Raw genomic sequence first — 25,718 nt, forward strand, 5'->3', positions numbered from 1 at the left:
ACGGGTGGCCCCGTTGTTTAGCCCCTTAAGCACAAGACCATAAACAATAACATTGTACCGTCAAAGGAAAAGTGTATCATCTCGACTGAGGATATTATGCGTGACATGACTCAGAGACTTGGGTTATAGTAGCATTGTTTGTAAAGGCATTTGCTGATTAGATCCATAAGTTTGTTTTATGTGGGACTGGTTCATAGTACTTAGTTTCTAGACCATTTCCTGAAACCCGAGTCTTGGGTTGTCAGCGTGCACCCACGAAGATACGCTGTAAAATAGGAATCAGTCAGGAAAATGCTTTATACCGGCTCTCATTCGCGGAGCTCCATCTGAATGCGGCTTGGGGAAACGTAATTTTCATTGCGCAGAAGGTGTTTTCCAGCAGCTAAGACGATCAAAGAATAATTTATAGACCGCTACGGACTAGACATCGTGAAGAATACGTAGGAACTACAAGGAGTTGGTGGCTATCTGTCTCAAGCTAGGGATGGGTTTCTGGGAAGGTGCTAAGAGTGATTCAGAATTGAGGGAACTGTTGAAAACAAATATGTTGACGCAATTGATACTGTCTTCAATGCAAATACTAAACAGTGAACGAGAATTCACATTACAAGATCGTCTTTTGCATAAACCACATTCGTTCGGCAACAGCTGTCCAACATGTGCATTAACGTTACGGACTCTCAACCACACTACCTGCCGATTCGAATCGCATGGAGAAACTGTGTGCTGAGGTAGCTTAATCACTGTCAGATAACTAAGATACCAATTGGCTACAGCTAATGCCCATTGAGACTGCATTCTTGAAGCCTGGGATGAAGTAGACATCTATGACTATCCTCCATAAACAATGCAAAAGATATCTTCTAATATTTACTCACCTTGAATTTCCACTCCCACCTCTTTCTCTTACACTCTCGTCTCACTTGCCTGTCACTCCATCCTCCGAAGATTAATAAAAAAATCAGTTTTCGTTGAAATTATATTTTCTTGTAATGTCTGCCTCACGTCTCACTTTTTTCCTTACCTTTCTCTATCAATCCTACTGGTACCTATGAAATAGTTCTTTTAAATCCCCATTTGGTTACTGATTCTTCGTTCTGAAAATATCCTTTCCGTTCCCATTTTCTCTCTCCCCTCTCCCCTCTAAGTTAAAAGACACTGTGACATACTTTCCTAAACGATCTGTTATTCATGTGTCTTTTATTTTGCTCTTCTACCCTCCAGCCTGTTCCTTGCTCATTCAATCGTAATGATTTTGCTACAGATCTTTCTTGACGTTCACCATCTGAGAACAGAGTAGAGTGGGAGGAGGGTAGAAAATAGTGATACTCGATATACCCTCTACTACACAACGTCTAGACACTTAATGAGTACTTCTGTAGGTGTGGAGGTGCTCTTAAGTATCTCGTGAGAAATTTCTGCTCAGCAGAAGGCGCGCCGATGAAAGTTTAGACACTGATGCAATGATGGAAACTAATTATTATTTCACAGTCTAATTTGGTGGGGGGAATTGACTGACAAATGTACTAGCAACTTTCCACGTGTTTGACATCGTGATGCAGCTATCGAAATAACTGTGCTTCTTCTCTTCATTGGCAAGGTAACTGAGTTAAATTACTGTATGGGCCTGTATCGACAGTTCCTCTACAGGTGCAAACAAGGGCCAAATGACGGGCATAGTCTCTAGTCTCTGTTCTCCGCCACGTACCACTCCATGGCCCGCAAATTATATACATAGATGTGAAAGCAAGTGTAAATGTGGTAAAATCAAGCCGTTACTTATGACAATTTTTACAGTGTGACGTGTTTTGCCCGTATTTCAGTTCTGGGAAACGATATCTGGAGAGCATGGCATAGACTCCAATGGTGTCTACATCGGTAACTCCGACCTGCAGCTGGAGCGCATCACTGTTTACTACAATGAGGCCTCAGGTGAGTTTTTAGATTTTTTAGCAGCCGATACCAGGTATAGCACAATGAAAATTATAAATTCTTCGATGTAACGAGGGGGCAGCATGTGTAGGGATATATCAGTAACTCCAGGGTTTCAGAAGACATACGGAAAATATCCACTTCAGTGGATAGAGACTCTATCGAAGGTTTTAGCACGCCCTACAGGGGCTTAATGAGGGCACTGTTTGTGACGTGGGAACCATCAATACGTGCATGAAATTGACGTCGGTGCTGCTTTTGCTGGAAAGGCGAAAAGACAGCAAATCACTTATCTGCAGGCGAGATCTAATTAGATGTGGCAGTATAGAGCTGATTCAGGGTGACAATTACTGAACTATATGAAAAAAAAAATAGTTAGAAACTACGGCATGCACACTTCATTCACCATGTACGTGTCACTACAGATATTCTAAGGTGTTATATGTCCGATATGCCTGCCATCATTGGCGATGATGCGGCTCAGACGAATAGCGAAATTCTGCATGACCCGCTGACGTGTCGGAACATCGATGCTGTCGATGACCGACCTCCTGAATGACTGTTTTCAGCTCAGTAAAGGTTTCGGAATTATTGCTGTACATCTTGTGTTGAATACAATCCCACAAAAAGAAGTCACATGTGTTCAGATCCGGAGCATATGGCGGCCAATCTAGGCCCATACCAGTGGCCTCTGGGTACCCCAGAGCCAGACTGCGGTGCCCAAAGTGCTCCTCCAGGACATCAAATACACTACTGCTTCGATGGGGTCAAGCTCAGTCTTGCACGACCCACATCTTGTCGAAATCAGGATCACTTTGGGTAATAGGGATGAAATCATCTTGTAAAACCTTCACGTACCGTTCGGTAGTCGCCGTGCCATCAAGAAATATCGCACAGATTATTCCGTGACTGGACATTGCACACCACACAGGCACCCGTTAAAGGTAAAGAGACTTCCCAATCGCGAAATGCGGATTGTCAGTCCCCCAAATGAGCCAATTTTGCTTATTGACGAACCCATCCAAATGAAAGTGGGCTTCGTCTCTAAACCAGATCATCCTAATTCCCATCATGCCCCATGTACAATCGTGCAGTTTTAACGTCCTGACGTAAACTGTTCAGAAGTTATGACGATTGCATTTCATATAGTTCAATAAATGTCATCCTGCATTTGTCTAAATGTGCTGACAGGTCTGCCTGCTGTAGCCTCTAGAGTCCTGATTGTTGTTCCAAGGTTTGATTTTATTGAAGCTGATATTCACAAGCGATAAGGACACAAATAAGACAAAAATACGGAGGAAATTTTTTCATTTTTCCATACTTTTAAGGTTTTTTCAGTTGGTATCATATCGAAGATCGCTGTGGATGGAGACATCTGTATGAAGTTTCAACTGCGTAAGAATGAATGAGGAAATGAGGTCAAGACACTAAGCAATGAGTAAAATGATTAATTAATGAATCATATGTGATACCCGCGGCCTAAGTTAATACAAAGTAATATAATACATATGAGCGTTAAGACAAAAATTTTAACATATAAAATAATCCTATTTTTGAAACTTCCTGGCGGATTAAAACTGTGTGCCCGACCGAGACTCGAACTCGGGACCTTTACCTTTCGCGGGCAACTGCTCTACCATCTGAGCTACCGAAGCATGACTCACGCCTGGTCCTCACAGCTTTAGTTCTGCCTGTGAGGACCGGGCGCGAGTCGTGCTTCGGTAGCTCAGATGGTAAAGCACTTGCCCGCGAAAGGCAAAGGTCCCGAGTTCGAGTCTCGGTCGGGTACACAGTTCTAATCTGCCAGGAAGTTTCATGTCTCTTTCCTACTTGACCTGTAAACTGTATCATCTGCTCATCTATACGTGCATGAGTTGGTCGGGTATGATTTCAAAATGCATTTCTTAGTCGGTCAAGGAGTAACTACCACTTTGTTTGATTTTCTCTGATACAGCATTATCATTAACCAGTTTCAGATTATTTCTTACCAGGTAAAACATGTATCTGCAATCATTGGATGTGTTCTTCTTTCCCCAACACATTCTCAATCTAGGGAGCCCCAGTAATGCAATCAGCATACTAACCACTCAAAACTTTAATTCTGCTCCAATACCGGCCATTGACTTTACTGTTAGTGTAACATGATGTAAATTTATTTAATAAGCCATATCATCAAATCTTTGGTCAATATATTGCGTGAAATATTGAAATGGTGACTTCACAGTTGGAATTTCAGGTGTTGCAAATTCTGGTACTTCAGGATTAAACCTAGAAATTAAAGTAAAATAACGTAACCTTTTCAAACTATACGTTAAATATGACATAAAAATTTGTATCTAGCAACCGCTTACTGTCATGTCTCCATTTTGCACCTCTGTTGAATCTCACTCAAAGGTACTCAGTTGTTATCTGATTCGGATGAAGACTCATCAGCTGCTGGAGTTAGTGATCTGACAGCTATATCACGCTCATCTTCAGACAAATCAAAGTGAGAAATATTTGGGTCTTCGATTGCCAAAAGTTCATCAGTTAGGCCTACAGTAAGGAAAACTGGGATTACTGGGTTCATTATTTTCATTAAAGTAACACAATAAATATCCAATATATTTACATGTAACAGAAACACACAATTTAATACAAGATAACGACAGCAAACAGAACAACATTCAGCAAAAAATGAAGATACAAACACACGCGCCACTATAACCAAGAAACAATGACAGGAGATCTATAGTAATAGTCCCGAGGCATCAGGGATGATACCTGCAATTAAGGAGAACATTTTGTTCATGAAGAGTAGTTTCTTGGTAGAGATATTTACAGGTTAAATGAACCATTTGCGAATACAGATATCCTAAATGTGTGAAATTGCAAAGGATAAGAATACTTACCTTTTTTATATTCCCGACATGCTGCATGCCATTGTAACACTCACTTTCCTGATGCTGCTACTGCTGCTGCCACCTGTTGATGGCGTGAAGTAGTTTAAACAAATGACGAACAGCATGAGCTGAATGTATACCCTGTGATACCGGCAGGAACTCTCGCTAAATCGGTCGAAAAACGAGTAAAAATATATTTTAGACTATAGGCATCTCCCATGATACCTACGGACGCTAGAGTATATAGGAAGGTGGGTATTGGGCCAGGGCCAGCTGAATAGGCAATCTGCACTAATAGTGAAACACAGTTCAAAGACAAGGTCACAATGCAACCCACCGACACACCTAAGGCAATCGTATGTGGTGAATTCGACGTCATGATATAAGCTAATACCTATAACGAGTCAAGGTAAGGATCCCCTTTCTGCCATTCATGTATGTAGGCCAGTTCCACGACCTAACTAATGGTGTGAAAATAGTCATCCATCACACTGAACATACCCCCCCAGGGGGTCCACAACTCTTTTGTGGACACGTGCGTAGCGAGCACGGGACCCCGAGCTAATATGGCCCTCCTTCCTTTCCGGGCTGCATACCTTCCCTTCCCTTCCCTTCCCTTCCCTTTCCGCATCCTTCCCCGTCCCCCATCTTCGCCCCCCCCCCCCTCACCTCTGGCTCTTTCCTTCCCTTTCTCCCCCTCTGGGAGTATGGTTTGTGCCTACGTCCGGAGATGGACGCTCGAAACTGTTCCAAATTCCTTGCTTTCTACACTTGCAAGTCCTCGTCCTTCCTCTGTCCTTCTCTTTTCCTTCCCTCTTCTCCTTGCCCTTTTCTCCGCTGCGGCGTTTGAGACCCCCTCTTCTTTCTTTTCCCTTTCTCTCTTTTCCTCCCTGTGCGCGTCTGAAGGCCGACCCACGCACTTCCATGCGTAGCCGGTGACGGGGTAACGCGTAATTCCCCACCCCGGGTAGACAGGTAGGACACGTACGTACCCCCTGGTAACGGCCAGGCCCAAGGAGGGGTGATTACCCGAGCTGATACCTTCCGAAAGTGCCGATTGGTCCCTCCGTCCGTTTGTCGGGAGGTGTGACCTGAGGTGTGAACAATCACCTAAGGCGGGTGTGCACTCGGTGAGGGCCCCCACAAAGGAGGAGCGCGCCATCGGAGACGCCGGTAATCATGGGGGATTCTTGCGCAATGGTTTCCTCACCTTCCACTATGTCTGCTCACAAACGTAAGTGCACTGAGTCTCAGCCACAGACGGTTCTTCCATCGTTGCCACAGTTCCTTGTTGTTTCTCGGTCTGACGAAGATCACGACTTCTCCACGGTCAACCCTTTCATTATTCAGAAAGGTGTCGACGCAATTGCAGGTCCTGTAAAGTCTTGTTCCAGATTACGGAATGGCACCCTGTTGTTAGAAACACACAGTGCCCTCCAGGCTCAAAAATTGCTGCGTACTTCTCTGCTCCACACCTTCCCTGTCCGGGTGGAACCACACCGTACCTTAAATTCCTCCTGTGGAGTCGTTTATACACGCTCCCTCGATGGATTGTCTGACGAAGAAATTCAGCACTACCTGTCTGACCAGGGCGTAACGGCTGTTCATAGGGTTATGAAAAGGGTTGACACGAACATCATTCCAACCCGCACTGTCTTCTTGACATTTGACAAAGTTCAACTCCCATCGAAAATCAAAGCAGGCTATGAGATAATTTCCGTTCGCCCCTACGTCCCAAACCCTACGCGTTGCTATCGATGTCAGCGGTTCAATCACACCAGCCAGTCCTGTTCCAATCCGGCCAAATGTGTTGTGTGGCAAGGATGCCCATGAGGGTGCTTGTCCACCTCCATCCCCTCGCTGCATCAACTGTATGGGTGACCACGCTGCTTCCTCTCGAGATTGCCCCGTTTTTAAGGACGAAAAGCTCATCCAGGAAATAAGAGTGAAGGAAAAGGTGTCGACCTTTGCTGCTCGAAAATTATTCGCCAGTCGACAGCCCACCGTGCCTCAGACAGGAAAATACAGCACTGTCCTTGCTTCTCCTCGGCCTACAAAGGAGGCGGCCACACAGACTTGCGACCTCACCTTTAGTACCACGGTCGTCAGATCTGCTAGCGCAAAGCTCGCCCGTTCAACCTCACCACTTTCGCCTGCCCACTCTATGGCTCACCCTTCGTCGGGTTCTGCTAAATCTCGAGCCCAAAAGTCAGACGCCAAGTCTTCGAAAAAGAGCATACTCGTGAAGAGTTTTCACGTACCGCAACTTCACAACCATCGGTTCCTCCTTCATCTAAACATCATTCTTCCAAGAAGGCTACGAAGAAACACAGTTCCTCTCCTTCTCCGCCAAGGCGTGTCCCATCTACAGCACCACCTGGCGGAAATCGCCCTCGGCCGTCTTCTGTGTCGCCGAGGCGCACTGCTGGTGGCCGGTCAACCGGCCTATCGCTGGTGGCAGGAGCTGCTCCTGACCAACCTATGGATCAGGACTGAATGCCATTCCATGCTGTCAGTCGCAAGCTCTGAGCAGTCGTTGACAGCACCCTTGGTCACATTCCTCCATTTTCTGTTCACCCCATGTCCATTATTCACTGGAATATCCGCGGCATTCGAGCCAATAGGGATGAATTGTCGATCCTCTTACGATCCTACTCGCCGGTCATCTTCTGTCTTCAGGAAACAAAGCTGCGTCCCCATGACCGCTTTGTTCTCCCTCATTTTCAGTCTGTCCGATATGACCTCCCCTCTGTTGAAGGCACTCCAGCCCATGGAGGACTCATGATTCTTCTCCATGATACTCTCCATTATCACCCAATCCCCTTAAACAGTTCATTCCAAGCTGTCGCCGTCCGTCTTTCCCTTTCTGGATACACGTTCTCTCTTTGTACGGTACACATTCCATCGTCCACACCAGTGGCACGAGCTGATCTCCTTCATCTTCTTGGTCAGCTTCCACCCCCCTATTTGCTGGTTGGGGACTTAAATGCCCACCACCCGCTTTGGGGATCTCCACATCCTTGCCCACGTGGCTCACTATTGCTAGACGTCTTCCACCAAGCGGATCTAGTTTGCCTCAACACTGGGGTCCCCACATTTTTGTCTGTCTCCACGACAAATTTATCTCATTTGGACCTTGCGGTCGGTACTGTTCCGCTAGCTCGGCGCTTTGAATGGTTCGCCCTTGATGATACACACTCGAGTGACCACTTTCCATGTGTTCTTAGACTGCAGCCTCAACTGCCATATATGCGCTCGCGACGCTGGAAGTTTGCCCAAGCCGATTGGACACATTTTTCGTCTCTAGCGACATTCGATGACCGTCGCTTTCCCAGCGTCGACGATGAGGTCACACATCTGACCGACGTTATTCTTACAGCTGCGGAACGTTCAATACCACGCACATCCGAATTTCCCCGGCGCCCTCCAGTTCCTTGGTGGAACGAGGCATGCCGTGACGCAATACGTGAGCGGCGACGTGCTCTTCGCATTTTCCGTCACCATCCAACTTTGGCCAACTGTATCCGATATAAGCAGCTCCGTGCGCGATGCCGTCGCGTCATCCGCGATAGCAAGAAGGCAAGCTGGAAATTCTTTATTAGCTCATTTAACACCTTCACTCCCTCCTCGGAAGTTTGGAGTCGGCTTCGACGGTTCTCAGGCGCGCCTAGTTTCTCCCCGGTCTCTGGGCTCACTGTCGCGCATGATACCTTAGTGGACCCCGTCGCAATTTCTAAGTCATTGGGTCAGCACTTTGCTGAGATTTCGAGCTCTTCAAATTACCCGCCAGCGTTTCTCCCCAAGAAACGAGCAGCGGAAGTGCGACGTCTTGCTTTTTCCTCTCAAAATCACGAAAGCTACAATACTGTTTTCTCCATGCGGGAACTCCAACATGCCCTCTCTTCTTCTCGCTCCTCCGCCCCAGGACCGGATGGTATCCATGTCCAAATGTTGTTGCATTTATCAACCCATAGTCTGCGTTACCTCCTTCGCCTTTATAATCGAATTTGGACCGACAGTACCTTTCCCAGACGATGGCGGGAAGCTATTGTCGTTCCCGTTCCGAAACCTGGAAAGGACAAACATCTCCCCTCTAGCTATCGCCCCATTTCTCTCACGAGTAGTGTCTGTAAGGTTTTGGAGCGTATGGTGAATTACCGTTTAGCTTGGTGGCTGGAATCCCGCAATCTTTTAACACCAGCCCAATGCGGATTCCGAAAGCATCGTTCTGCAGTTGACCATCTTGTTGCTCTCTCCACTTACATCATGAACAATTTTCTCCGAAAACGCCAAACGTTAGCAATATTTTTTGATCTGGAGAGAGCATACGATACCTGTTGGAGGACAGGCATCCTCCGCACACTGTTCTCTTGGGGCTTTCGAGGCCGGCTGCCCCTATTTCTTCGCGAATTTATGGCAGAGCGCACATTAAGGGTGCTGGTGAACACTACTCTCTCCTGTACTTTCTCCCAAGAAAACGGGGTACCCCAGGGCTCCGTGCTGAGTGTTGTACTGTTTGCCATCGCCATTAATCCAATTATGGATTGTCTCCTTCCTGATGTCTCGGGCTCCCTCTTTGTGGACGATTTTGCGATCTACTACAGCTCTCAACGGACCAGCCTGCTTGAAAGACGTCTTCAAGGATGTCTCGATCGCCTCCACTCGTGGAGCATCGAAACCGGCTTCCGTTTCTCACCCAGTAAGACCGTTTGTGTTAATTTTTGGCGACGTAAGGAGTTTCTTCCGCCCTCCTTACATCTAGGTCCTGTCAACCTTCCGTTTTCCGACGTCGCTAAATTCTTGGGTCTTATGTTTGACAGAAAACTGTGCTGGTCCTCCCACGTTTCCTATCTTTCGGCTCGCTGTCTGCGTTCCCTTAACACCCTCCGTGTCTTGAATGGTACCTCCTGGGGAGCGGACAGAGTGGTCCTTCTCCGCCTCTATCGCGCCTTAGTGCGCTCGAAATTGGATTATGGAAGCATAGTCTACTCCTCTGCTCGGCCGTCTATTCTTCGGCGTCTGGACTCTATCCACCACCGTGGATTACGTTTAGTGTCTGGAGCTTTTTACACCAGCCCTGTGGAAAGCCTTTATGCTGAGACTGCTGAACCTCCGCTGTCCAATCGGCGAGCAGTTCTTCTGAGTCGTTATGCTAGCCATCTTTCTTCCATGCCTGCTAATCCAGCCCATGACCTTTTTTTCGACGCCTCCTTCGATGTAGGGTATGCAGGCCGCTCCTCCTCCCTACTACCCCCGGGAGTCCGCTTCCGTCAACTGCTCCATTCTCTTTCCTTCCGCTTTCCTAAAACCCTCTTGACAACTTGGGGTACAGCACCGCCTTGGCTCCGTCCCCGGATCTACTTGCTCCGTGACCTATGTCAATTTGCCAAGGATGGTACCCCTACATTTGTCTACCGTCGGGCATTTGCTGCTCTATGTGCACAAATGACGGACGCCACATTTATTTACACCGACGGCTCGAAAACATCGTTAGGTGTAGGGAGTGCCTATATTGTTGGCGACACCCCAAATCACTTTCGGCTTCCCGACCAGTGTTCGGTTTATACTGCGGAGCTTTACGCTGTTCTCCAGGCTGTCCACTACATCCGCCGCCATCAGCGGATACAGTACGTAATCTGCTCAGATTCTCTCAGCTCTCTCGTCAGTCTCCAAGCTCTTTACCCTGTGCATCCTCTGGTCCACCGGATTCAGGACTGTCTGCGCTTGCTCCACCTGGGGGCGTCTCGGTGGCGTTCCTCTAGCTCCCGAGACACGCTGGTATCTGTGGGAATGAGGCGGCCGATATAGCGGCCAAGGCTACAGTCTCTCTTCCTCGGCCAGCTCTTCAGTCGCTTCCCTTCACCGATCTGCGGAGCGGTTTATGTCGCCAAGTTGCTCATTTATGGCATGCGCATTGGTCAACACTTCCCCATAATAAATTGCGGGAAGTGAAAGCCCTTCCTTGCGCTTGGATCTCTTCCTCCCGAACGCGTCGTCGGGAGGAGGTAATTTTAGCTAGACTCCGGATAGGGCACTGTCTTTTTAGCCATCGACATCTTTTAAGCGGCGATCCTCCCCCACTCTGTCCACACTGCTCTCAGCTGTGGACGGTCAGACACCTTTTAATTGAATGCCCCTATTTTAATCCGTTACGCTCCCGTCTACAGCTATCGCCTGATCTATCGTCGATTTTAGCAGATGACACGCGCTCAGCCGACCGCGTTCTCCAGTTTATTAGTGACAGTGAAATGACGTCAGTCATTTGAAGCTTTTTTTTGGGGACAACCAACCCCTTTCTGTAGTGGATTTTTAAGCATTCCTTCTGCTTTTAGTTTCTCAAATTTTATGACTTTGTTCCCATTGCTGCTGGTTTTAAATTTCGGTTTTTTCCTGTTTCCTAAGTCACGGGCTGGGCGCTAATGACCATAGAAGTTTTGCGCCCTAAAACCACAAACAAAAAAAAACACTGAACATACGAAGACAGAGTTAGTCATCATCCTTCCATTGATCTAGGCCAATTGGATGACATAAAAACGGCGCGAAAACAAATTCCTTCCCTTCACTTACCCTAAAAGCTATGGCAAATACTTAATACCACCAATTATCTAAAGTGGCCACCTTAAAGCTTCTAGATCAGCACATTTGACAGGAGAGTATTCGTCATTATCTGTAAATACACAAACGTAAGATCACTTGCCATTGCTATTTACAGTTTTGTGATAATTTGCTATATTTTTGACCTTGTCCCACTTTCGAGAATGGTCAGCCCAGGATCCACGTAAATACTAGACCGAGGGATATCTGTTGAGAGGCCAGACAAACGTGTGGTTCCTGAAGAGGGGCAGCAGCCTTTTCAGTAGTTGCAGGGGCAACAGTCTGGATGACTGACTGATCTGGCCTTGCAACACTAACCAAAACGGCCTTGCTGTGTTACACTGCGAACAGCTGAAAGCAAGGGGAAACTATAGCCGTAATTTTTCCCGAGGGCATGCAGCTTTACTGTATGACATTTTAATTCTGTCAGACAGCAAAGGACCTGGAAGACCAGCTGAACGGGATGGACAGTGTCTTGAAAGGAGTATATAAGATGAACATCAACAACAGCAAAACGAGGATAATGGAATGTAGCCGAATTAAATCGGGTGATGCTGCGGGAATTAGATTAGGAAATGAGACGCTGAAAGTAGTAAATACGTTTTGCTAGTTGGGAGCAAAATAACTAATGATGGTCGAAGTAGAGAGGATATAAAATGTAGACTGGCAATGGCAAGGAAAGCGTTTCTGAAGAAGAGAAACTTGTTAACATCGAGTATAGATTTGTCAAGAAGCCGTTTCTGAAAGTATTTGTGTGGAGTGTAGCCATGTATGGAAGTGAAACATGGACGATAAATAGTTAAGACAAGAAGAGAATAGAAGCTTTCGAAATGTGGTGCGACAGAAGAATGCTGAAGGTTAGATGGATAAACAACGTAATTAATGAGGTATTGAATAGAATTGGAGAGAAGAGAAATTTGTGGCACAACTTGACTAGAAGAAGGGATCGGTTGGTAGGGCATATTCTGAAGCATCAAGGGAATATCAATTTAGTATTAGAGGGCAGCGTGGAGGGTAAAAATCGTAGCAGGGAGACCAAGAGATAAATACACTAAACCGATTCAGAGGGATGAAGGTCGCAGTAGCATGGAGAGCTGCATCAAACCAGTCTCTGGGCTGAAGATAACAAGTGTTTAATGATTACAATATTGTAATATTGTAACAAATACAGATATTCCCCTATAAACAATTTTCAAATATCAACAAATACGCTCTTGCTACGTACTAAGTCCGTTTCACTGTAAAGATCATATTCCTGCAGGTAAGAGATATTTAAAAATTGCACTCCAAACAATTTCCTGCCCTTGTGCTGCTACTATCACTACAAGGGACAGTATCAAAATAGGAGAGGGACGTAATTTATTTGAAACCACCTAAAAATACAATGTAATAGTCCAAATCATGTTCATAAAGTCTGTTATCACGAATTGCTCTACACATTGTCTGCAGTGTCTAAGCTGTCGCCACCCCAGCCTCTCGTGTGTGCTAACAGCTTGTGGCAAGAGGAACTACAGCTCGCCTAGATAGATAGATCTGTGCTGAGACACTGCCCCGACTGCTCAGTTCAAAATACGGGGCCAGCATCTCTGTGCCTCACACGAGAATGACTCTTGCAATGATCGGCCAGCATCCATACTGAACTAAAGTGTAGGTCCTACCTCCAGCCGCGATAAGGCTGACCTGACAGGTGCATGGAACATTCAGCAGAGGAGAACGTAATGGCTATAATCTTAAATTGCTCTAATATTTTTATTATATGTCTAATTTTCGAGGCTATTTCCAGTAATGAGTCATTAACATTCAATCACTTTAACGTAATATCAATGCTAGCAAAGTTCTCCTGTACCGTAACAATTTTTTCAAGTCGACTGTTCTAAAAAATGTACTAGTAGCAGTCCCAAATGAGTCTAGTTAGATATTAATTTGTTCGCTATGTATTAACAGGGACATCAGAAACACGAAGAATCGCCAGTACTCACAGGGAATAACTATCTATCCTTGTCAGCTTCCCAATTTGATTCTCCTTATACAGCGCCTCCACCTCAAGTCTTCCTCGTTTCTAACCTTAGCATTTTCTAGTATAGCATCTCATAATGCTCCACGTTTTCTTCTTCCTTGAAGTTACTCTAATGTTGTGGCTGCCGACGTCATGTGTGGAGTTTTGAGGTATCAAGTACCCTCCATGTACAGGTGTACTGTCGAACGATCGCGAAATTGTGCTGTGACAGTCTGAGATAAAAGCACTTCATATCTCAAGGCCAGCAGTTTTTGATGGCAATAATATAAGGAAGGCTGATTAACAGTTTTCTAGAGCAATGATCAAATAAGTCTCATTTCTGCGACTTTAATTACACATTACTTAGTTTCCTGTCACTGTTGCACATTTTGCTTCGTATGTAGTAGTAGTACTATTCTTACCCTGACTTCATGTTTCACAGAGAAAAGGCAAACAATTGCCCTAGACTCTACGAACTGACGTTATATTACTGTTAGTCACCATCCAAACACCACATGTAGATCACTGTAAGTAGCAGACTTTTTAGAATCTCTTCTTATGGCAGGGCAAACTATGTATTTTGCATATATAGTCACACACACAAAAAAGTGTTTGCTTGGTATAGTAATACAGTAAATTTTCATGGGTCCATTGATTTCTGAAAGTTTTTAGCGGTGGAACTTCTTAAATGGGGTATGGTTTAAGTCTGCTCAATCCATTGGTTCCTTCAGGTATTATAAGTCTCGATACAGACATTTTAATGTACCACCTGTTCGTAGCACCTGTCATCTGTTTGTCAGTGTTAACAAAGATCGTCCACACTACGCCTGTAAGCCTCTTTTTTTGGTAGATTGTAGTTTTGTAGGGCTGTCACTCTTTTTAGCAGACCATTGCTGTGTGGTACTGCCTCCCACCACTAACAAATGTGCATTAAGAAAGACTAGTCCCACATAGTACATACACCTAACATCGATTCTGATTCTGAAATGCAATTTCCTTGTGAAGTATAGCACGTAATTCAGCTGAGCAATGGAATCAGTTGTGTAACATTGATGTTCACAGAGTTTACAATCAAATAATTAAAACTATAGGCGGCCAGAGCATAGTTTAACCTTTTCCCCAGTCTTGATTGCCTCTGAAGTGTACTTCATCAGTAAATTTCCGTCTGATCACAGTACTCTAATAGGCTAATTGCTGAATGGCAATAGTACAATAGTGCTACATATGTTCTATATGTTTTATACTGACAAGAGCCAGTTCTAATTTGTCAATACGTAAATTTTTTATGGTTCTCAATAGTACATCCCAGACTGAGAAAGTTTCTCCAGCTTCAGTAATACGACACGTTAATCCTAATACTTATCATGTAAAGTGGTAGTCGTTGACGTGAATGTTGCAATAGTTCAGGCAATTAGAACACTCATTTTAACATCTGTCTCTTCCACTTCGCGAAGAGTGTGTATTCGTCAAAAGAATGTACTGTGGCAACTAATAAACATTAAATCATGGGACACTGACACACATGCAGGCTGTAAGACAGCATTGCTGCACTGATGTGGAATGGCTCCAGTCAGCGATGACAGCCTCATCAACCATACAGTATTGTGTTCAGGCAGGCGCAGTTAAGAGTGTAATGTAAAGCAGGATTCTCAAGGAGGCGGTTTCCATCGAGCATTTTCAATATCCAGGGAACTGATTCTAAAATTTAAGAATGTGTATATATAATGCAACTTAAACTATGAAGAATATTCAAAACACCAACTTACCCACAATGTTAGTGTCCGAAGCATTGGGTAGTGTGTGTATGGTAAAAAGTATCGAATCGATATTTATGCAAGTACCCCAACGTGTGGTCACTCTCCTCAAAAACCAGTCGTAAACAGAGATCAGTGACTTTTCCACCACTGATAGCGATAGAGATAGCGATATATATATATATATATATATATATATATATATATATATATATATATATATATATATATATATATATATCCCCAGGTGGTAACAAATCCTCCGCCATCAGTGGCGCAACTAGTCTATCGGATTCCGGGGAGACTAGGCTGAAACGCTATATCCCAAACCAGAGGAAATCGAAGTCTTTTGACCGACTCATGCCCAAGGTCGAAACATTTTTTGGAACTATCAATATTAACTCTCTCTTGACACCAGGAAAACTCTATAAATTAGGAGACACACTAAAAGAACAAAATATCAAAATTTTAGCCCTGCAAGAAACAAGGTTGCCTGATGAGAATACCATGGATTTTGGAAACTACCGATTGTTTAAAAGTAAAACAGACAAAAGAATTCTTAAAAACACTCCGCATCTGGGTGTTGCATTCGCAATTTCGCAAGACATTCTTGGCTCCGTAATCGAAGTAAATCCAGTAAACAACAGACTAATGACAATTTCCATGAAATGTGCAAATAAAATGTACTGTTTAATTAACGCACACATGCCTATCAACCAGGAGAATAAAACAAATCCAGAAAAAGTAAATAAGTCATGGGAAGTGTTAGAGAATACAGTTTCCAAAATTCCTCAAAATTATGTAAAGATTTTAATGGGTGATTTTAATGCACAGTTAGGGAAAGAGAGAAAATTTAGAAAAACGGTCGGTGAATTCCCTGCACATAAATGGACCAATCAAAATGGAAAGAGGCTGGTAGAATTTTGCAGAAATTTCAATCTCAAAATTATGTCAAGTCATTTTAAGAAAAAACCTTCAAAACAAAAGACATGGCGATCACCTAACAAGGACATAGGTGAATTCCAAATTGACCATATTGCAATCTCGTATCCATGTCACAAAGAAATTTTAAATGTTCAAGTTCGTAAAGGCGCCAATATTGACTCAGACCATTACTTAACCCGTGTGAAACTAAAGCTAAAACCCCAAAATTTCAACAAAAGGACACCATTAATCCCCAAATTTGACACCAGTAAAATCCAACCATCATTATTAGCAGACGAATTTGACAAAACAAGTGCACAAAATTGGGAACAACTCAAACACAAGATTATCAAAACAGCTCAAGATCAAATTCCTTTACGAAAACACAAGAAACATGCTTGGTGGAATGAAAACTGATCATGCAATCAAAGCCAGACAAGAGACATTTAAAGCATGGAATAGCAACAAGACAGAAGACACATATGATACATTCCTGACAACTAGAAAAGACACTTCAAAACTAATTAGACAAACAAAAAGACAATATGAGAATAGTCAACTCTTAGAAATTGAAGATTTTCAGAAATACAATACTAGAAATTTTTATAAAACTTTTAAAACCAAAATAAAGGGGTACCAACCCCAGAATCTTTGCTTCAAGAAGGAAAATGGACAGTTGGCTCTTAACAACCAAGAAAATTGCAAAGAACTTTCTAAATATTTTAAGAATCTTCTAAATTGCCCCGAGCCCACAGAAAGATTTCCACCAAAAATTCCCCAACAATGCAATCCAGTTTCACTTGCACCAAATGAAGAGGAAATCATTAAAGAAATTCATAGGTTGAAAAGCAACAAAGCATCTGGTGAAGATGGAATTGTTGCAGAACTTTTAAAGGCAGCTGGTCCAAAAACCGTTAAAGAAATTACTTCAATCATGCAAAACATTTGGCAAACTGAAAAAATTCCTGATGAATGGAAAACCGCCTTGATTCACCCACTTCATAAGAAGGGAGACAAAACTGATGTTAATAATTACAGAGGGATTTCTCTTCTTCCAGTCACATACAAAATCCTCTCTCAATGTCTTCTGAACCGAGCACAACAACTTGAATGGAAAATTGGCGAATATCAAGCAGGTTTCAGGCCAAATAGATCTTGCCCAGAACAGATTTTAGTCCTCAAACTAATTCTCAGACATCAAAAAATTTACAATAAAAACTAGTTTGTACCTTTGTAGATTTTAGAAAGGCTTATGACGCAGTGGATCGTGAATCTCTTTTCCAAATTGTGAAAGAACAAGGCCTGGATCCTTAAACCACGGCAATTATCAGAGACACGCTAACTGGTACAAAATCAAAAGTAAAGTTCAGAGGAGAAATTTCAGAACCCTTTGAAATAAAAACAGGCGTGAGGCAAGGTGATGGACTCTCTCCGTTGCTATTTAACTGCGTTCTAGAAAAAGTAATAAGAGTGGCGCGAACGAAAATTGGAGTTCAAAATTGACCAACCAGTGAAATTAGGACGAACAAATATTCGAATAGACTGTTTGGCCTTTGCAGACGACTTGGTTATTCTAACGCAGGACATCCAAATTGCTCAGAAACAAATAGAAATTCTTAAAGAAACAGCAGAAAGAGTAGGTCTCCAAATCTCATTTGAAAAAACACAGTATATGACTAGCAACAAACTGGCACCCAAACTTTTGGAAACTAAGTATGGAAAAATCAAAAGAGTTTCGCAATTCAAATATTTAGGTGAAACAATCTGAGACTGGTCTAGAAAAAATTGGAAATGAAATTCGTTGTCAAAAGATGGAGACAGCGTTTAGACTTACAAAAGACATCTACAACAAAAAATGTCTCTCGAGGTACTCTAAATTGAGACATTACAACACGGTCATAAAACCAGAGTGCCTTTATGGGGCTGAAACGCTAATTTTAAACAGAAAAAAGGACATTCAAGAAATCCAAAAAAGAGAAAGAAAAGTAATCAGAAAAATTCTAGGTCCAAAATATACTGAAGAAGGAACATACAGGCTAAGAGCAAATAGTGAAATTCAACAATACACCAGCATATATTCGGATATGAAAAAACGCAGATTAAAATTTTATGGGCATATTAAAAGAATGGATGCTACCAGACTAACTAAACAAGTAGTGGAATTCTACGAAAATCGAAGTAAAGCTAAATTTGAGACAATAAAATGGATTGCTGCTATAAAAGAGGACATGAAAGAGGCAGATATAAAACAAGATGAAATTCAAGACAGAAAATTATTTAGGCAAAAAATTCATGACTGGGTAGTTGGTCAAGCTGAAAAACCAAAGAAAACTGGAACCACATGGTCTGATGAAAGGAAAAGAGCTCATTCCGAGAGAATGAAAACAATTTGGGCAGAGAGAAAGTCTAAAAGAAAATAACTGAATGCCCCGTGATTGTACTTCGCGTGGTCCAGTAGGGCCCAAACGTGAATAATAATATATAGAGATATACACATTTTTAGTTTTTCAAATAAAGTACGCGTCTGTTGTACTCAGATACTGCCCTAGTGGTGATGGTAGCAGCACTACTGCACAAAAGTGTTTAGTGTATTTTTAACGAGGTTTTGTCTTTAGAAACGTTCTTACTCATTTCCTGCTCTTACTTAAGTCTGCTGTAATCTTAGTATCAGACTCCTCTAAAACAGCCTGATAGTGACATTGTTTTTACCCCACTAATAATGCATAAACAAATTCTTTACAGTGAAAGGTAGACTTCGTAGAACAGGGGTGCCTTTGTTTGTGCTCATTAAATAATGTGGGATATCAGTGTATATGTTATAGTAGTACATTATGAAAATTGTTAAACATATAAAGCCTAGTATTTCCGTGTGTTTGGTTGACGATCTAGGAAGCAGAAAAATCAGTCAAAAAACGCACCACATTACCCCAAAATTGTAAACAGCAGTGGGAGATGATCATAAAGAAAAGTCCAACATTCTTCTACTATCTGTTGTAATTAAGGGATTTGAAGATCACCTTTTTTGACCATTCGGTATGGTAATATTGGCTACCATTTTAAATAGGATAACGTCCTGTCAAACACTTCGCCTAGAGGAGTGTGTGGAGGGAACAACATAACAGCACCTTTTTATTCTGACAAGAGGCGGTGGCCAATCTGATGACAGTAGTGATCCTTTCGCTATAGTATACGGACCTCAAATGACAAGAAACAATTGGCCTAGAGAAGGGAGGGGACTCGTTTCACTGCCATTTTTAAGTCATCCTATTGTCCTAGGCCAGTTTTGTCCTAATCCACACAATGTGCATGGGTGATTGTTTTCATGTCATATTTGTCGTACAACTGGCCTACAGGCATGGGCAATGGAAGGAGGTTGGGCAGCGCTTATCTTAACAGGTGATACGCATCAAGTTATGTGATGACATTGAACGTAGCAACGCAATTGCCCTAGAGGCGTGGGCAGTGCATGGGGTTACATTAAGACCTTGTCTTCGGACTGGCGCTGCTCTACTCGTGCAAGTTGCTGACCCAGCTGCCCCTGGCACTTTACCTTCCTTCCTTAGACCACCTCTATATAGGCTCTCTATCCTTCCTATACTACTCCTGCTCCCTAGTGGTGGACTTTGAAACTATACCGTAGCAGCTATTACGAATCGCAAGTTTCAGAAATGGCTTTTTTACTGATGTCTTTTTCGTGTGTCTTGTTTTAGTGCAATAATCGACTAAATGCAGAGTGGTACTTAAAAATAACTTCGTATTTCGTTAAAAACTGTCTAATACGCAAAACAGGAAATGTAAGAAAGTACGTATTTTCAGAAGGGCGAAAAGAATCTAAACCTAATTTGCATTTTAAGTAACCAGTTCTGCACTAAAATAATACGAAGATTATGAATAAATGGATGACTTCCACTATTATTTGCCGATATGGTTGAGAACACAATATAACTGCTTTAAACCTACAGCACGCATAGTTCATCTAGGTGGTGGATGACACTAAGAAGCGATAAGTGAGACGATCACATAAAATCAGAAGGAAGGTGATCGGAGGAATCAGATTTGTAGTACTATTCTGGGGAAGCAACTTGTATATGTAAGGGAAACAGCACAGTATTGTTCAGCGTTAAGTCACAGTAAAAATGGGACTAATTCAGACACACCGCTTTGATAGTAATAAGTCGACACATCCCATACGAATGTGTTGTGGGTAACGGGAGGATCTTTGGAAAAAGATTCTCGCGAAATCCTGTTGGATAAATTTACAGAACCGGTATTCGAGGAGTAAATACGAGTCCATTCCTAAATAGATTTTCAAGTGAACTGTAAATACAAAGTTCCAACTGTGAACTAGATGGTAGTGGTAGATTTTTGAATGCCGTAAAAGTTGAAACTTGCAGATATACCCTGTCACCAAAGATAGTATGTAATGATAGAGTAATGAATAAAAGAAATGAAGCAAGTAAAAGTGGTGTGAATTGTTGAACAATGTACGAAAAAAGTGTACATTACGAAACTCTAGCTTGGTGGGTATTACCTTAATCAGTTATATATTATATGAGTAGGTCCTTTGCATCTCCATTTCTTGCTACCTATTCCTTTTTTCTTAATGCTGCTGTATATGTTGCCGTTCATCACATGCAGCATCTGAAATCTCTTCCTACCTCGCCTCCTCTTTCCCTTCCACATCTCTCTTGGACTGTTTTATAAACCTTCACTTTCTTAATGTTTGTCCAATGCAGTTCAGGTTCCTTCTTTATATTACTTTCATTGTCTTTGCTCTCTCACTCTTCTGAATACTTCATTTTTTACTAGATCCATCCAACTATTTCCACCCTGCATATCCTCATCTCAGGTCCCTGCCTGGCTCTTTCTCCCTCAGTGTGCATGTTTCAGCACCACACACGACCCTCTGCACAAAATATTTTACTGATTTTTCCCACAAATTTTTGTCTATATTGCTACAGAAAATTCTCCTGTTCTTCTAAAGACCCTCTTCCGCCATCGATATCGTCTTTGTGCTGTTCTTCCAGTCAGTCTGTTTCCTGTTTCCGAAGTTGTCAAAGCTTTGTTCCTCTTAAATATTCCTTCATACGGAATTAATCTCTCTTTTTCCCTCGTAGTCCAATTAAAATTGTCTCTATACTGATTTTAACTCCATAAATCTTTCCTTCCGCTTCAGTCGTATCCATTATATCCTCTGATCTTTTTAATGAATTCGTAGGAGACTCATAATCGTCTGCAAACCTCAAACACCATATTCTTCCTGTAACTCCCTTTTCATTTAAGTGGTAGTGGTAAACAAAAACGCAATACCAAAATTAATTGTACAGTAACGAAATTTCGGGAGTAAATTTGTCAAGATACCATATGTGGTTAACATCGCAAGATCACAGGTTACTGTGAGCGCGAGATAAGCTATAGCAAATGTGAAATGCTGGTAAATTAATACCCGGTGTAGCTGCCAGAATGTTGAACACAATGCATGCACGTCTGTATGCTTCCTTTCTACAGATGCCAGATGTTAAGTTTGTGGGATGGTGTTCCAAGCCTCGCGCACTTGGTCGCTCAATACAGACGGTTAACGCTGTTTCTGGATGACTCTGGAGTTGTCGTCCGATGATGTCCCGTATGTGCTCGACTGGAGATAGCTCTGGTGGTAGACATTCTGCAGAGCATGTTGGGTTGCAACAGCGGTATGCGGCGAGCGTTATCCTGTTGGAAAACACCATCTGGAATGCTGTTTATGAATGGCAGCACAACGGATCGAATCACCAGACTGACGTACAAATATGCAGTCAGCGTGCGTGGGATAACCACGGAAGTGTTCCTGCTGTCAAAATCGACCCCATAACTAAAGGCATAGTTCCAGTGTGTGTAGCACGCACAGGTTGGATGCATACCCTCAACCGTCCTCCTCTTAACCAACACATGGCCATCACTGGCACCGAGGCAGAATCAGCTTTTATCAGGAAATACAACATACCTCCACTCTGCCCTCCAATTGGCCCTCGCTTGACACCACTGAAGTCACAAATGGCGGTGGTTTGGGATCAGTGGAATGCACGATACAGGACGTCTGGCTCGGAGCTCTTGTCACTATGGTGCCAACTGCTACTCAAATTGCTGCAGATAGAGTACAATGCGCCAGAACCGTACGCCGAACACGATGGTCCTTGCTCTCGGTAGTGACGTGTGACCGTCCGGAGCCGGTCCTCTTTTGACGGTATATTCTCATGATCACCGCATTCAGTAGTCATGTACAGTGGCTACATTCCTGCCAAGTCTTCCTGCAATAATGCAGAAGGAACATATAGCTTCTCGTAGACCTATTATACGACTACGTTCACTCAGTGACGTATTGACACTGGGATCTTTGTCGCCTTAAAGGCATTCTTGACTAACATCAACTCACTACGTTCAGTCTCAAACGTAACTAAAGCTCACGACCGTTACAGCGTGAATTTTACCCTTTCAGACCCTCTGGCTGCAGCTAAATATATTAACTTCTACTGTATCTTAGCTGCAACAGAAGTATCTTTTTCCCAATGGAAAACTTAGGTGCAAATTTGTGAATGTTCATCCTCTCCATCATACGCAAGCGCTGCCAACTGTTGGGCATCACTATGAAAATCTCGGCAAGTCAGTGTGACAGTGCGTAGTAACTCGTGTCCTCCAGAATACTCGGACGTGGTTGGTTCGCTACATTCCGTTATATAATTGAACATTGTTATTATTTTGCATGGTAATTATTGATCATTATACTATTTATTAAATTAGAATATTTTGCAATTACTGACTTTAATCCATGTATTGAAATCGGGGTACATACGTTTGTATAAATCTTGCATCTAAAATCGTTAAAAACAACCTAAGTGCATTACCAAATAAAGAAAAGTTTTCCTTCCCGAGAAAGCCAGTCTAAAAGGATTAATGCAAACCCCATTTGCATCTTCATAGTGGCGCTATTAGCGCATCTTACGCGACTGCCGCGAAATTTGAATAAACATCTTTCAGACACAGACGCACACCTACCAACTTTCGTTCATGTCGCGCAACTGCTCCTTAGCATTGCGATTTTTTCAGTCGTTGTACTCTCCAAGTATAGATTGGAACGAGAGGTAGACAGACAGCAGCCTTGCTCTACTCCTTTTCCTAGATCTATCCAGATGATACGTTCTCCTCTCACTTTCACTGACTCATTTTAATTTAAATAACTGATAAGACTGGTGTAGCCGGTGACAAATTCTCAAACTCGTGTTAAGCCATAGTATACGCATAGGTGCCCCCTCTTGGCTCTATTTAAACCACGTTAGCAGATGGCTGCCTTGCCATTCAGTTATAAATCATTTCTTCGATACTACTGAGATACAAACGCGAACATTAACAAGTACTACGTCGTCTTTCCACAAGCTTTTAAGTGCCACTAGAAGCGTACACTGAAGAGCCAAAACATTATGATCACTGCCCACCGCTACGTTGGATGCCGTCTGGTGGCGTTGAGGGCACGTGGCGCGACAACAAAATTATGTAAGCGGAGCAGACACGGACTGCGGATCACGCTAGCGAAGATATGGGCTGCAAATAGGGAAATTGATTGAGATAAGCGACACTGATGAAGGGTACATTATTATTACTCAGCCTGTGAACGAGTATCTCAAGAACGGCGAAGCTGGCCAAATGTTCATGTGCTACTGGCACGAGAATCTACAGAGAGATGTAGGGACAATGAAACTACCACTAGGCGAAAAATTGCTGGGCGCCCATAACTCTTCGCAGAACGTGGGGTTTCGAGAAGTTATGCTCTGTGAAGTAGGATAGATGGTGATAAGTGGCAGCTCTGCCGAAAAAGCGCAATAATAGTACACGCACGAGTCTTCAGAGGCACACCGTTCCTCATGTGTTCACATGATGATGAACCAACGACAGCGTCAGTGAAGATCACAGTGGCCACGGGACCAACGGGATTCGACCGTCGAGCAATGGGAACGTGTCGGCTCTGCGGGTGAATAGCATTTTTACTACACTAGATAGACGGTCGTCTCAACAAAAGCAGTCATCGGGGTGAACGGTGTGTCGAAACGTGCAGGGCACCGCGGACGCAACCTTTTGGGAGCAGTAATATGTTATGGAAGACTTTCCTAGACTTGCATGGAATCTGTGGTAGTAAACGAAGACACGCCCGACGGCGAGGTCATCTTTCAGAAGGCTAATGGTCCGTGTCTCGGAGCCAGAACCATGCTACAGTGATTTGAGGAGCATTATAGTGCACTTAAGTTTGTCTCGACAACCAAATTCGCCTGATCTAAGCCCTATGAAACGCATCTGCGTCGCTATCGGGCGCCATCGCGGGGTACGCAAATCGGCAGCCCGTTATTTACGAGAGTTACGTGACATCTGCGTAGACACATAATGACAAATACCTCCACAAACCTACCAACAAACTGTAGGATCCCTGTTACGCTGAATCGGTGATGTATTTCGTTCCAAAGGCGGACAAACAAGCTATTAAGCAGATGGTACTAACATTTTGACTCATCAGAGTATATCGTTAAACATCAGCTGCTTAAGGATGTCGGTTGTTAAACAGTGCAGAGGATTAAAGGTAAAACAACCTAGTTTGGATATCTTCAGCGGTTCACAAAGCACCGGCTCCTGGGTCGTTTACAACGAAGATGTTCTCCCTCTGAGCCGCTGTCTATTGGATCACTCAAAGGAATGGGAAATAACTGTCTGGTGTTGTTGCCAGATAAAAGCAGAAAACTGGAGCTTAAGGACAGGTGAATTAAAAAAAACTGTCGGGACTAGGACATGTCAAGACAAACGGACGTATTTTCAATTATTTTCTTAAAAAAATATTAATTTCATGCGTGTTAGGATTTTTCATTAGTCATCATGGTATCTAAAACCTACAAGACAAATCACAAAAAATTTTAGTACAAAGAAACCACGCATTAAATGACAGTGATGAAGACACACGCGCTTAATAATTCTGCACTTAGCATTTCTGAAGAATATTAGCGTAATTACAAAGAAGACAGGTTCATGTTTGAAATTGTTAGTACATCATCCTAGTGTGTAGCTCCATCCAAATTGTTTATATTTAGCGTTCCGAAACACATATATTCTACACATTAGTTACATCCGTATTTACACAGACAGTGAGCTGATAATGTCGATGGGCGTTGTGCGCACATTTGCCTCTCTCGTTTTACTACAAACCAAAGTACGAAATGAACAAGTGGACGTAAAGGGCTGTCACTGCAACGCAACTGAAGTATTAAATGTCGTGTCAAGATGAGTCGTCAGTGGGCTACAGGAGGCGAAAATTTGAAACACTGTTCGCGAAACGGCGGCATTTGTAAGCCACGCAAATAAGTTTCCGAGATGTACGATTCCAGCTGCGACGAGACGTCCCATTTGGTTCATGGAGTGCGTATTTTACGTACTTTTATCATCTCCATCGAATCATTCAGGAACTCTTCTCGGCACTTCAGTGTGCTGCAGCATTTCTGAAGTGAGACGCATATTTAGAATTATCAGTGTCCAAAAGTCAGATCATACTGCGTCCAGCCTAAGGCCGACACGTGACGGGTCATGACATCACTTAAAAATGGACATCTACCGGAAATCAGGATACAT

General features: G+C 43.1%; 1 protein-coding gene across 1 annotated transcript in view; it reads left to right on the plus strand.

The window, feature by feature from the left end:
* The window catches only part of LOC124722617 (tubulin beta chain-like), a 109,366-nt gene that overhangs the window by 24,013 nt on the left and 59,635 nt on the right, over window positions 1-25,718 (plus strand). Inside the window, exon 2 of the mRNA XM_047247753.1 lies at window positions 1,824-1,932. Coding sequence (XP_047103709.1) covers window positions 1,824-1,932 — 109 coding nt within the window. The remainder of the gene's footprint in view (window positions 1-1,823; window positions 1,933-25,718) is intronic.

Source organism: Schistocerca piceifrons, chromosome X (assembly GCF_021461385.2).
Source record: "Schistocerca piceifrons isolate TAMUIC-IGC-003096 chromosome X, iqSchPice1.1, whole genome shotgun sequence".
Taxonomy (NCBI): domain Eukaryota; kingdom Metazoa; phylum Arthropoda; class Insecta; order Orthoptera; family Acrididae; genus Schistocerca; species Schistocerca piceifrons.